The sequence below is a fragment of the Terrapene carolina genome, unplaced genomic scaffold (genome assembly GCF_002925995.2).
Source record: "Terrapene carolina triunguis isolate 2854851 unplaced genomic scaffold, T_m_triunguis-2.0 Scaffold838, whole genome shotgun sequence".
NCBI classification, from domain to species: Eukaryota; Metazoa; Chordata; order Testudines; family Emydidae; genus Terrapene; species Terrapene triunguis.
Window position 1 is genome coordinate 5,572,786 of NW_020665189.1, and position 13,090 is coordinate 5,585,875.

The 13,090-nt window shown below is 51.3% G+C and overlaps 1 protein-coding gene across 3 annotated transcripts in view; it reads right to left on the minus strand.

Moving 5' to 3' along the window:
* CXXC5 (CXXC finger protein 5) overlaps nucleotides 1-13,090 on the minus strand; it is a 99,561-nt gene that overhangs the window by 10,835 nt on the left and 75,636 nt on the right. For all 3 annotated transcript variants that reach the window (XM_024193994.2, XM_024193993.2, XM_024193995.2), the window contains exon 2: nucleotides 3,242-4,220. In XM_024193994.2, the coding sequence (XP_024049762.1) occupies nucleotides 3,242-4,033 (792 nt within the window). In that variant the 5' untranslated portion in view covers nucleotides 4,034-4,220. The remainder of the gene's footprint in view (nucleotides 1-3,241; nucleotides 4,221-13,090) is intronic.

Consider the following 13,090-nt stretch of genomic DNA (forward strand, 5'->3'; position numbering starts at 1 on the left):
CCATCACCAGCAATGGAGAAACAGCTGTTGGGGCACAGAGACCATCAGCAATGCCTCTGCTCTCAAAACAGGAGTCATGACCACCTCCAGGGGGTGCTATCGAGCCAAGAAACTGAGCAGGACACAGTGACGTTGCGTGAATTTGTTGCAGTGCTTTGGCCAACGGTGACAGGTGAAGTTGGTGAAGATTTAATCACCAATAAATTGTGCCGAAACACAGGTGACTTCCCAAATTTGTCTGACTTTATGGAGATGACAAAGTCTAAGAGGAGGATATTTTCATCAGGAAAGAGATAAATAATGAAAGTTTCAGAAGAGGCTAAGATCTGTAGTGTCCACAGCCCTCAGCTCCACCAGGCTCCAGTGAGTGGAAGAATACACTGGATCGCCTTAAAGGGCATGAGAACTGCATCTCCCACTGGCACAGCTCACAGTCTGCCACTCTGTCTTCACCTACCTACGCACATGGACTGCAAACTAGGTGAGAAGTGTGAATGAGAATGCAGTTTCTGGGGCGACGTCATGGAAAGAGTGGCCATAAATGTACAGCATTTGAGGTTTTGCCCTATTTTGGTGACTGAAAGTTCCTTAGTTCTCCAAAGGATGGAATCTTACCTGAAACTTTAGAGCCAATGACAGCTATCAATCCATTTCTGCCTATGCGCCTAACCACATCTGGAATTCCTGTTCAGTCACCTATCCTACATCTATGCGTTATTCCAAATTCACTCGGAAAAGAAAGTGACTCGTCCACTCAGAGGCCCCAAATCATAAATTAAAAGTCCGATTTCCCAGTCAGCCGTAGAACAGGAAACAAATCAAACGGGTGAGCTTTCGAAGGGCTTCCCATGCAATTTAACTTCCATATAACTCATATTGCAGGAAGAAAACCCTCTTCAACCTAATGTGAGCTGTGGAATCAATTGACCTGCTTTAGGACTCTTCAGAAGAGATGAACTTTTTTTTTCCCCTCTCCCTTTTTCCAGATCACTGACTCAGCAAATTAGAACAAGAATATAATTTAGCAATACAGCGGTTTTTGAAAGACACCGGTCCCCCCCTACCCCCACCGCCCAAATAGATTTTTTTCCCCTTCACTATTCATTCAGATCTGATGCTAATTGAAAACTTAGAACGTGGCTTAGAAAACAGTAAGTTCTCTCCTTCAGAAGACGTCAGAGGTTGCATAATACCCTTGCAACCTGGTACAACATCTTGCTGCCTCCGCTGAGGTTGAGGTGTTTTTAACCTTTGTTGGCTTCACAGGAGCAATCTTCAGCAGCAGGAGGAAGGCACACAGCCTGAGCAGTGGTCAAGCTACCAAAAATCGACCGTGAATTAAATGGAATATACAGAGGACTTTGTTCAGAGGACTCAGCCCAGCCAAGAGTGATCACTACTCCCAGCACAGAACACTCACTCACGCTTTAGCCATTTCTGCTCAAGGAGCAGCGGGGAGATTCATTTCCCTCGTATCCACACAGCTCTTCCAGGTCAAGGTTGTATCTTTGACATGCAAGGGATTGCTTTTGTTGCTACCTACATCGCTTTTGTGCTAGGGCTTTATAAAGTGCTACACACATCCCCACCAAAACAAAACTAACACATGGGAATCAGAAAACATCTCTGGTCAACAGAACGTTTCCAAACAACAGGTCTTCTGGGATTTCAAATTCAAGCGAGAAACTGGACCGCGGGTGAACTGTCCTTCCACAGCTGAACATCAGAAGCCCTGGTCACCCATGGCTAGGAGATTTTATTTTAAAAAGCCAAAATACAGGGATAGATTTATGGGAAGAGCATCTGATGATACAAAACGCCCACGCCAGGGATTCCCCCAAGCCCCAATTTTATTGACCTTTCCTCATTTAAGGGATGGATAAAGTAGTGAATAGATGCATACATGTTGGCGTTAATAAAGCACGGTAGTTCATTGTCATCTCATGTCTGAAACATGCCCAGAGGCACTGTATGCGCCTAACTTTTCACATAATTTAAGCTGAAGTTTACTGGGAACAACTGAGTTCTGACCTTGCTCCACAAGGCTCTGGTTGAATTTCAGGCACGTCTGATAACTCAATCCATGCTGCCTTGCATATGGGCTCCAGATTAATAACCCATCTGCCCTGCACTAGCACTCGATCAGGAATCAGCTTCACAAGCCAGCGGGATATGTTCGGGCAGCCCTTTTCTAGCACTGAATCCTGCAGTCCTTACTCAGACTAAACTCCCAGTGATCTTAAAGAGCATTTGCCCAAGTAAAGATTAAGGACCCAATCCTGAAAGGAGCAGAGCACCCTGGATTCTCACTGGATTCTGCTGGCTGGCAGCAGCTCCCAGGAGACACCCAGCACGCTCCGGTACTGGACACTGAGGAAGCCTATCAGACCTGGCCCACAGTCCAGACATAAAAAAAGGAAAGATCAGGGGCCAGATTCCATTCCCAATTACACCAGTGTATATCTGGAGTAACTCCTCTTCCTTCAATGGATTCATATTGGTGTCATCAAGCTCAGAATCTAGCCCTAGGTAAGCTTAGGTTGTCTCAGCACTGGACATGTTTCCCAAATGAAGTGGCCATTCCCCAGTTGATCACACCAACTTTCAAGAGCTCATCCCCTAACAATTTGCACACAGCACAATCATTTTCATAGGAATTAACCACAGCCTGTTTCTTCCCTTTCAGAACAAGGGGCAAACTAATGACTTACAGTGGAACACTAGTTTGGAAAAACAGGTTTAACGGATTGATAATGGCAGGGTAACTGCCTTGAGACCTGCCATGAAAAGCCAAGAATTTAGGGCCTGCTCCAAAACCAACTGCTGTCCACGAAACGACTACCACTGACTTCAGAAGGCTTTGGATCAGGCTCTCAACCCATGATTCACTTACTGGCTCAAGGAATTGTACTAAGCAATGGCTAGCTAGCTGGTAGGTACAATAGTGAGACACTCCCCCTGTTATAAAACTCAAAAGCCCCTACAGGAGTCAATAGAAAGGATACAAATCTACAGAGGATTGTAATCATCATGGCAAAACCTATTTCAGATGATATTACTGATAATTACTAATCAGAATACAGTCGATCAGCATGAGGGGATCGCTGACAATTTGTGTGTGATGCTAAAGGCAGGAATTGTTAAGAAGAAGAAAAAAGCCCCAGGATTTTATCATCTCTATCACCATCCAAAGGACAGCAGACCAAGAGAAAGGTTAGGATGTCGGACTACAGCCAGTTACCTCCAGCGCTGCAGACGGCTTCTTTTTGAGTTCCTCACATTTTCGGAATTTGCAAATCTGGTGGCCAGTTTTGCGATTCCTACAACTGCTGCACTGCTCGCAGTTTATCCGTCTTCGGCACGGAGGGCACATGCCACATCTTTTCCGTTTCTTTTTCCCAGAATTGATGGCAGATGCCAATTCATTCTGCATCGGGTACTCTGCCAAGCCAGCCATATGGAGCGCACTCTCTGCCAGAAACACGCCAGCAGGGGTCATAATGAAAAGGCCTGGGTTTATGGGAAAAGCCCCCAGGTAAGGAAAATCAGATGGGCTGTTCATTGTCTCTGCAGCTGAGACCGCTTCCATATCAGAGATACCAGTCCCGTGGTCATTTGGTAAAGGAATGTGCTCCTGTACCACTCTTTTGAGCATATCTGTAGACTGAGCAAACTGTTGTAGGCTGATCTGTCCTTCTGATGAGATTTCTGACGCCCTGTCTGATTTGCTCAGCATACTAGAGATGTTTTTGTGCTTTGAGGTAGAGTGACTTTTATCCACAGTTGTTGCTTCATTGCCATTAGCTAAGGAGGTTCCTTTCTCTGAATGTTCGCTTACCAAGCTGCTGCTGCTGAAGGTGGAGTAGTGGGAGAGCGGACGCGATTTCTTAAGACTTTTGTTCAAAGGTTCACTTATGATCCCACTTTTGTTCCTCCTCTCGGAGTTGATGGGGGGTTGCGAGTCCTCTTGGTTATTTCTGTCCAACATGTTGGGCTTGTTACCAGCGTCTTGAGGGGCGCCAGAATTAGACATGGTGTTAAAAAAACCAGAACCAAACCAAAAAACCAAACCCCACTCGCCGCGGCAACTAACCAACCAACCACCAAAAACTGAAATAATTATAATCAACAGGGGAATCCTTCCAACTCTGCTGCAGGAGTCTTCAGGGCAACGTCAGTGCAGGGACATCATCTGCGGTGCTGGTACAAAACATACGGCTCTGGAAGTAGAAAACAATAGACAGTTAGCAGTGGCACAAGCGACTGTGCTTTCCAAAGCCACTCTCCAGCTCCCTGCAATGAAAGCCTCAGCTCCACTAACAATGAACCGACAGGGCACGGACCTGGACTGGGATCAGTTATTCTACGCTGTTACATTTAAAGGGTCACCATCATGGATTTCAAAGGAACGGCCAGGCCTGGCTGACTAGCAGCACCCTGCACTGCTAATGCGCCAAGGATCTGATTCCCCTTTCCCACTGGGGGAAATGAGGAGGAACCCTGCCGAAGCCAGCAGCCCAGATCCTCTCCTCCAGCTGAGCAGTGTTCGGCACAGGTCCGTGAAGTGAGGAAAGGTGGCTTTAAGTCACCTTTGTGCTGCCCTGATTCTGAGGCTGCTAGCCTGGTCCCTAGAGCACCACTGAATCTATTTCCTTCCCACATCCCCAGCAGCCGTCCCTGCAGCTGAGGATCAGTCAGACACAGTGGCATCTTGTCCATGCCCTCTTTTTCCTAGCCACATACCCAAACAGACAGATTTCTCTTAATGCCGGACTTGAGGTTGCCAGATCAGAGCCAGGGACTGGCCCAATGGCATTGCACTAGGGTACAGCTGGTGTGAGAAGAGAACCAGGCCCCGGCAATCTACTCTGTTTTCACCATTTATGCGGATTCATTTTCCCTTGTCTCACCCAGCTCAGGCAGCGACTAAATGGGTCAGTCTGTGTTTCTGGCCTGACTCCCTCTCGTGTCCTCAATCACTGCCCGAGCGCTGCTGCTGCTCGAGGAGTTCCTGGAGCTGCAGGGGGGATTGCTTCTTCTTCTTCTTCTTTTTTTTTTTTAAGAATGAACGCTTGCCTTGGGAGGCAGACAGGAAAGTGACGAGACCGTCCCGTGATGAGAACGTCCCTCTCCGTGCTGTATAGCAGACCCCAGAGGTTTGGCCTACACTGAGCTGGTGTAATCCCTCTAGTGAAGTGGTCCTCAAACTGTGGGTCAGGACCCCAAAGTAGGTTGCAACCCCATTTTAATGGGGTCACCAGGGCTGGTGTTAGACTTGCTGGGGCCCAGGGCTAAAGCTGAAGCCTGAGTGCTTCAGCCCTGGGTGTTGGGGCTCAGATTACAGGCCCCCTGCCCAGGGCAGCAGGGCTTTGGCCCCCCTCACCCAGGGTGGTGGGGCTCAGGCAGGCTCAGACTTCGGTCCCACATCCTGGGTTCGTGTAGTAATTTTTGTTGTCAGAAGAGCGTCACGATGCAATGCAGTTTGAAAACCCTGCTATAGTGAACCAGTCTGCAGACAGCAAAACCAATCGGAGAAGCTTCCTATGGCCACATGGGCCTGATTCTGATCTCACCTACACCAGTGTAGCCCCACTGCCTCCAGCTGCGTTCCTACTTGCTGTGTAAGGCGGTCCTGGTACTGCTACCCTCAGCATTGAGCGCCCGGCTACGTTTCCTGAAGGGTGGCCTCCCCTGGGTAGTTCCCGTGTCTGGGTCACTGCAATACCGCAGCGGGCACAAGTCAGAGCACTCGCCTGCCGGGCGCCCAGCTGGAGGAGAGTGGGAGGAGGAGCTGCTCAGACCTGTGCCCACAACCCATTCTACGGGGGGGTAAATGTGCTGGTGCAAATTCCGCAGGCCCAACCTGCTCCCGCAAACAGGGAGGTCAGGGCCCAGCTTGGCTGCAGGGAGACTCATTAGTGCAAAGTTCGCCCCCCGCACCCAACAGGCACAAAGCCAGAGTAATCAGGCTTTAGATGAGAAAAGCTTAGGGGCATCAAGTCCACATGCCACCCACCAAGCCGGCTGCAGAGCCACGGGGCTGTCGCTTCCTGAGCTGGAGGCTGGCCATGGCCCTCCTCAGGGGTCTCAGCCACTGGACAGGCCCAGCAGCTCCCACCGACAGCACTTTATCCACACTGGCCTATCAGAACCGACCTGTGGTGCCCAAGGGCCATGATGACCTCCTGCCCAGCTGTTCAGAAAAGGTGGCGTAGCAGGACGGGACACTTGGGTGAGCCCTGATTTCGGGTGGGTGGGCAATGACAGGGGGCAGGGGAGGGGGAGCAGGAGGGATTGGGGCCGCTTCCCGCCCACCGTCCCCAGCCGGCCTTGCGTGGGGCAATGGACACGCTGGCCAGGAGCCCCCTGGGGCCGAGGCACACACCCGGGGAGTGGGTTCGGGGCACAGCGGCTTGCCCCACTCAGCCCACCCGCTCGGTGCTCCAGTGGCCAAGCCCTCGTGCCCCAACCCTGCTCCCCGGATGGAGCGCTGGGCAGGCGAGCGGAGCGGGACAAGCTCCCGACCCCTTTCCCCGGATAGAGCGCCAGGCAGGCGAAGAGGGCTAAGCCCCTGCGCTCCGACTCCACTTCCCAGCTGGAGTTTTGGGCGGAGCAGGGTAAGCACTGGGGCCGGAGCAGAGCCGGGGCTGCGGGGGTGGGCATGGATGCTAAGTGGATGGGCCATGGCCCACCCAGGCACACTGGTGGATAACACCCCTGCTCTGACAATGCCCCCCCACCACTGCCTCAGGGCCTGAGCCACACAAACCCGCCCAGCCTGGCCCATTTGGCGTCACAATGTGGCGTCTCATCTGCCTTAAACCAACAAGCCCTGATTATTCCCAGCGCCAAGAGTGACAGCTGCGTTATCTCTTTGGCACGCTTCTCCCTGCTCTTGTCTATCCGTCATTCCTCCCTTTCTTCTAGGTGTTCTGCAGCGAACATCTTATTCAATATGACTGCATGGCCTGACCCAGCTACAGAGTGTTTAAATCTCTCTGCGGGCCTGCAGTAATTAAAGGGAAGAGGCTTGCAAATACAGGATCATACAGTCTTCCCACATTACATGACCTCTCTGCCAACGGACAGTCACCCAGCCACGGCGGAACCAGCTCTAAAGTGAAATCTGTATCTCCTCCTGGCAAGATCAGTGCGCCGGGAGATCATACTGGAGGAAAGGGAAGAGGTCCCATCTCACCCCAATAAGGGAAATGCCTTGACTCATAAGAGAAATGTTCCTACCACTGTACTATTATCCCTTTCTTCAGCGCTTGCATGTTGTAATGTAATGTGCAGCTATGTAGCCTTTCAGCCTGGAGGTCACAACCAGGGGTCAGGGCATTGTGGCTGCCCTGTCCCCTCCCCCCATGTTAGTAAACGGGAGGGGGATCCTGGCTAGCTAGAAGGGGTGGGCCTGAGATATGGAGAAGGCTAAAATGTAGGATATTAGCACTGCTGCAGCAATGACAGGACCAGCTCAGGTAAACTGGTGCAGATCCCATGGAAATCTATGGGCCAAAGTCAGCAGTGACATAAAGGATGGTGAGAGGATGCACGTAAGGGATGAAGTAGGGTATCTTGCACCAATCTGGCACTGAGTCAGCGTGCAAAGCCATAACCGCCGCTGCTGGAGTCAGTGGGTCCCAGGCAAGTCTCTCTCCAGCAGCACTCTGGGGTGTCGCACCTTTATTGCAAAAACGCCTGTAACTGGCATGCCAGGGGCCCGGAGGGGAGCGAAGCAGGAAAAGCATCTAACAAGAGGATGTGAGATAAAGTCACCCAGCCTCCTTATCTTACGCCCTCCTGTTACTGCTTTTCCTGCTGCCCCTCCCTCCACCACCCCCTTGGTGTGGAAGTCACACTTGTTTAGCACACCTACGTGCTGAGCAGCTAGCACCCAGCCTGTAACTCTCACCCAAGCTCAACATTCTTGGGGCCCCAATCAGCTGAGTCTGGGAAGGGCCGTGGGAGGCCTTGGATACGCCCAAACAGGGATGGTTCTCCTGCACAGGCAGAGAGAGGGTGCAGAGAGACCAGCATGAGCTGGGTGCTGTGGCAGCCTCTGCAGATACCCCCCTGCCCCATGAGGTATCTCCTCATGGCAGGATCAGTGTGCCGGGAGACCACATTGGAGGAAAGGGAAGATCTCCCAGCTCAGCCAGGTAAGGGAAATGGAGCGACTGATGAGAGAAATGTTCCTACCCTTCTTCAGCTCTCGTGTGTTACAATTTCAAGTGCATCCATGCATCTATGCAGACTGGGGGCCATAAACAGGGCTTCCTGGGAGCAAGCAGTGGCAACCCCCACACAAATCAACACACCAGGAGCAGCCTGGCCATCACATTGGAAACAGAAGCCAACGTGGCGAGCGCAGCCAAACAGGGACAGACAAATCCAGCACGGGCACAAGGGGGCGCAGAGCCAATTATGGCCTCGGTGAATCAGTGCTAAGGGCTACATGCAAAGATCAAGCACCATGACGCTAGCCCCACGGAATAGTTATACAAGGCCCTTCATCCTAAAGGTGCCCAAAGAACTGGCAGACTGGCAGCTCAGATCTTCTTCCCCCAATTGCAAACCCCACGTGAACAAGCCTTGCACAAGGGACTCTGCAAAGTGAGGGTGGCACCCCTGCCAAACACGGGAGGTGGATTGCATCCACATCACTGTAGATCGGCACTAGCCCCAGATCCTTCCCCTGCCCCCTGGGGTAATTTGAGGAGGCTGCCACAGCACCCATGCCAGTCTCTCTGCACCCTTTCCCTGCCTATGCAGCACAACCGTCCCTGCTTGGGAGCATCCAGGGCCTGCTACAGCCCTTACTTGGCTGAGCTGATTTGGCCCATAGAAGCTGTATGCAATATGCAGATGTGTCTAGATGCAGCACATGCCAGTTCTGACGGGCAGTCAGGACTTCTACAGCCAGTGGAGCTGATTTCCTCCCAGTGAGCAGTGCTGGCTGATAGCGCCACTGTTTATCTGGGAGGCAGATGCTCCCACTGAATACAAAATGGATTGCTCCCCCAGCACCCCCAGTCCCTGCTGGGCTTCTGAGCTCCCCAGGAACAGGCGTGGAGCTTAGGCGCTTCAGAGCTCGTACAATCCGGTGGCTACAACCCCTGCTGAGCTTAGAAGCGGGATGTCTTCGGATAATTAGGACGGCTCCATAATTGGGATAACAGGCTGTCCAGCAGGCTGCTCCAATTAAGCAGCTTCTTCTCTATAGGCAGCCACCTCTGGGGTGGAAAGTGGCAGGTGTTGCAACACTGTGCAACAGTTCAGCCCCAGAAGCGAGCCCGATTCCCACCTGCACTTGGAGCTGGAGAGGTAACGTAGGGAGGTAGAATGTAATTACCCAGCTTGCAATTTGGCTAGGACTCGAGGGCTAACATCGGGACGGGATTATTAACAACCCTGCACAATCAGGAACGTGGGTTTTAGGAACTTGTCATTAAACTCAGTTTGGGGATTCTGATCTCAACAGGCCTAATGTAGTAAAGGAAAAGGAAAAAGATATTCTTTCTTGTGTTCACATTCAGGAAGCCTACTCAAGGCCACAGACATGCTGCCTAGACGGAAATCTGCAGGACTTGTGCAGAGCACTGAATCAGGCCTGGTTTTACTGGCATGCTCAGCTCACATTTGCAATCGCCAGAAGTTTCAGTTGTAAACGACTTTGCTAGGGCACCTTTCGCCACTCCTGACATTTCCTCTGAATCGTGCCTCAGTGTTTTGTTTGCTAGGAAGTGTCTGGGTTAGAACATTCATCATGGAAAGGGAAGACACCCATGTGAAAATAGAGATCTCAAGTTCTCTGTAGTTCAGACCAATCAGGGTAAATATTATACATTCAAAGAATGAAATGGATGCCCTGTGGGGAAGGGTTGATTATAGGATATGGAACCTTGCATCTTTAGGTCACTGAATACAGCTTATTGACCGACACTCATTACCATATCATGTCAGCATAATCAAAAAACACTATCCCAGCCAGCACCTTAACAGTTCCCATTCTTGTCAGTCTTGTATGTCTCTGTATAGCTACCCGCTGGTCAATATGTGTCTCCATCAGTTATTTACAAAGGTAGATCCTCTCTCATGGGCAGCGGTAATGGCCCAAATGCTACAGCAGTGGTTTTCAACCTTTTTTTCATTTGCGGACCCTTAAAAACTTTCAAATGGAGATGCCGACCCCTTTGGACATCTTAGACATAGTCTGCGGACCCCTGGGGTACCTGGACCACAGGTTGAAAATCTCTGCACTATGGCTAACAGCAGTGATCTGATCTTAATAATACCGGTGTGAATGAAAAGTAACTCCACACAAGTAAATGGAGTTACACTAGCGTAACCCTGACGTCAGTGAGCCCATCAGTCCCAGGACAATACCACAGTATCTTTTGATAAGGGATGGTCATTACAAAGCATGAAATTAGGAGAATGATTTTAGGTGCTCATCATAAATGGTTTTACAAAGGACTGCTAGATTGGAGGAGGTTTACTGGCATCTGAGCTGTTGTGAGATCACATAGGGGAGTGAGAATCCGGCCTCTCCCAAGCATGGGATCTGCTCCCGGTCAAAGACAATGGCCACATCTCATGTGTACGTGCATGTATGGGTACGCGTGTGTGCATGCCCAGCTTCAGCAGGCCCATTTGTATCGCCTAAGCGGGTTTCATCTGACCCCATTCGACTCTCGCATTAAGTGTAATCCAGGGGTCGGCAACCTTTCAGAAGTGGTGTGTCGAGGCTTCATTTATTCACGTTAATTTAAGGTTTCGCGTGCCAGTAATACATGTTAACGTTTTTAGACGGTCTCTTTCTCTAAGTCTATAATATATAATTAAACTATTGTTATATGTAAAGTAAATAAGGTTTTTAAAATGTTTAAGAAGCTTCATTTAAAATTAAATTAAAATGCAGAGCCCCCTGGACCGGTGGCCAGGACCCGGGCAGCGTGAGTGCCACTGAAAATCAGCTTGTGTGCCGCCTTCGGCACGTGTGCCATAAGTTGCCTACCCCTGGTGTAATCCATGCATGGCTCAGTGAGGCAACCCCCTTTGCTACCCGCTTTCTTGATGGGCACAGAAGACACAGCCATGATCAATACAGATGAAACCTGTGGGGAAGGAGAGGTGGTTACCTATAGGCACCAACCTCATTGGAGCAAGAACAATAAGTCCCTCTTGCCAAGTAAAAACAATGGGGAGGGAGAGGGGAGACATGAGGGCTGGAGGAGATAACGGCAGGGTGGGACAGACTTCTGGTAGGTCATTTAGCTTCTCTGAGTGGATTGTGATGGGCCAGATTTCATTATCCCTGATAGCTGAGCATTCAGTCTAACCCTGGCCAGCTCCATGGTGGTGCAGCCTCTGTCTCAGGGTCTTTGCATCAGTTGACTTCTCCTGAGGTTGTCAGTGATGGTGACCCCATTGTTTACAGCCTTGACTATTGCAGCTCCTTCCCCTACAGCCTCCCCACCTCCCAGCTCGCCTGCTGCTGCCCATCTTCTCACACGTGACCACACCTCACACATGACCAGTGCCCCATTCCCTCTGCTCCCCCAGCACCAAAACCAACCGTCTTCCAGAACAGCTTTCCTGGGGAGGTAAGCCCTTAGAGCTAAAAAAAAAAAAAAAAAAAAAAATACACCCAGAAGTGGCTATTCCACAAAGGGAGAGGCAAGATAGTGGAAGGGAAGATATAAGAACCAGGATGAGAAAGAAAGAAGACTAGAAGGAGAGGTAGAGAGGGAGGAAAACAAAGACAGCAACAAACTCAATGGCGGCTCTTGTCGCAGTCAGGAAGCCGGTCCAGGCGCCGTAAGCGGCAGGAGTGTCTGAGGCGGCTGGCTTGCCGACCACAAGAGACTGGCCTTTAGGCTGGCAGCAGCACTGAGGAGTGTGTCTGGGAAACAAAGGGGCCTCCGCAGCGACTCCTCTGGCCATCTGAGTTACAGCACCAACAGGGAGCCCTGTCCATCCTCCCGGCCAGGGAGAGGAGAGCTGTGATGGGGCGAGGGGTGTTTCGGGGGCAGGGCTCTCACAGGCACTGGGCAGGAGAGGGGCAGCTGGATAAAGGAAGGGAGGGGCCTCAGGACTTTCCAGGCTACGTCTAGTTTTCAAGCTGATGGCCTTGATCCAGCATAGAACCAAGTGGGCGGAGCTCCATGGAATTCCCCGCAGGCGCTGGGAACTGCCCAGGCACAGGCCACGCTCTGTGTGTGTCAACTTTGTGGGGCCCCATCCCCACTTCCTGAGGGGATGTCAAACCCCAAGGAGCATCAGTGGCTCTCCTACGGTCGCTGCCCTGTGCTGGCTAGTTCACCCCCTTTCTTACTCCGCGTGGCTTTTTTAACGACCCTACTCCTCTCTTTGCAACCATGGACCTTAATTAACAAATAACTCTATAACGAAAGAAGACATGCACCCCCCTGCCGCCCATCCCCCCCCCACCCCCCGACAGTTCCCCGGCACAGTGTGTCATCTGGGCTCCGTCAGAAGGTGCTTAGTTTCAGCCAGAGCATTAAGTGTCATGTGACGCACCCATTCATTCAGGTCTTTATACAGGGCAGCTTAGCAGGCTGGAAAGATGCCAGGGTTAAAGGGGACGCTGTCAAGGTCGGGAGGCCCCAGATTGACCCTATCAGATTTAGAGCTGTTTGCAAAGGTCAGGCAGCTCCTGGGGTTCCTGTTTTAGCCCAAATGCTTTGGTGCTGTTATTCTATTGCCCACTCCCCGTCCTCCCTGCTTCCCCCCAGATTATCCTGCAATGGCAAACAAGCCAGCCATGCAGCCGGCCACTGCACACAACCCATCCAGCCACGGGCAACCCTGCAACACCGAGCAACAGTGCACTGATCCCAGGGACACATGGGCACAGCTGCTCCCAGCCACCTCTGAAAGCCAGCATGGGGAACTTAAAAACATGCCAGCTTGTGATCCAGCAACCCTACAACAACAAACCAGCTCATACAGCCCAGGCACTCAGACCAGCAATCCTACAACAACAACCCAGTGCACACAGCCCTAGCACTCAGGCCGGCAACCCTACAACAACAAACCAGCGCACACAGCCCTAGCACTCAGG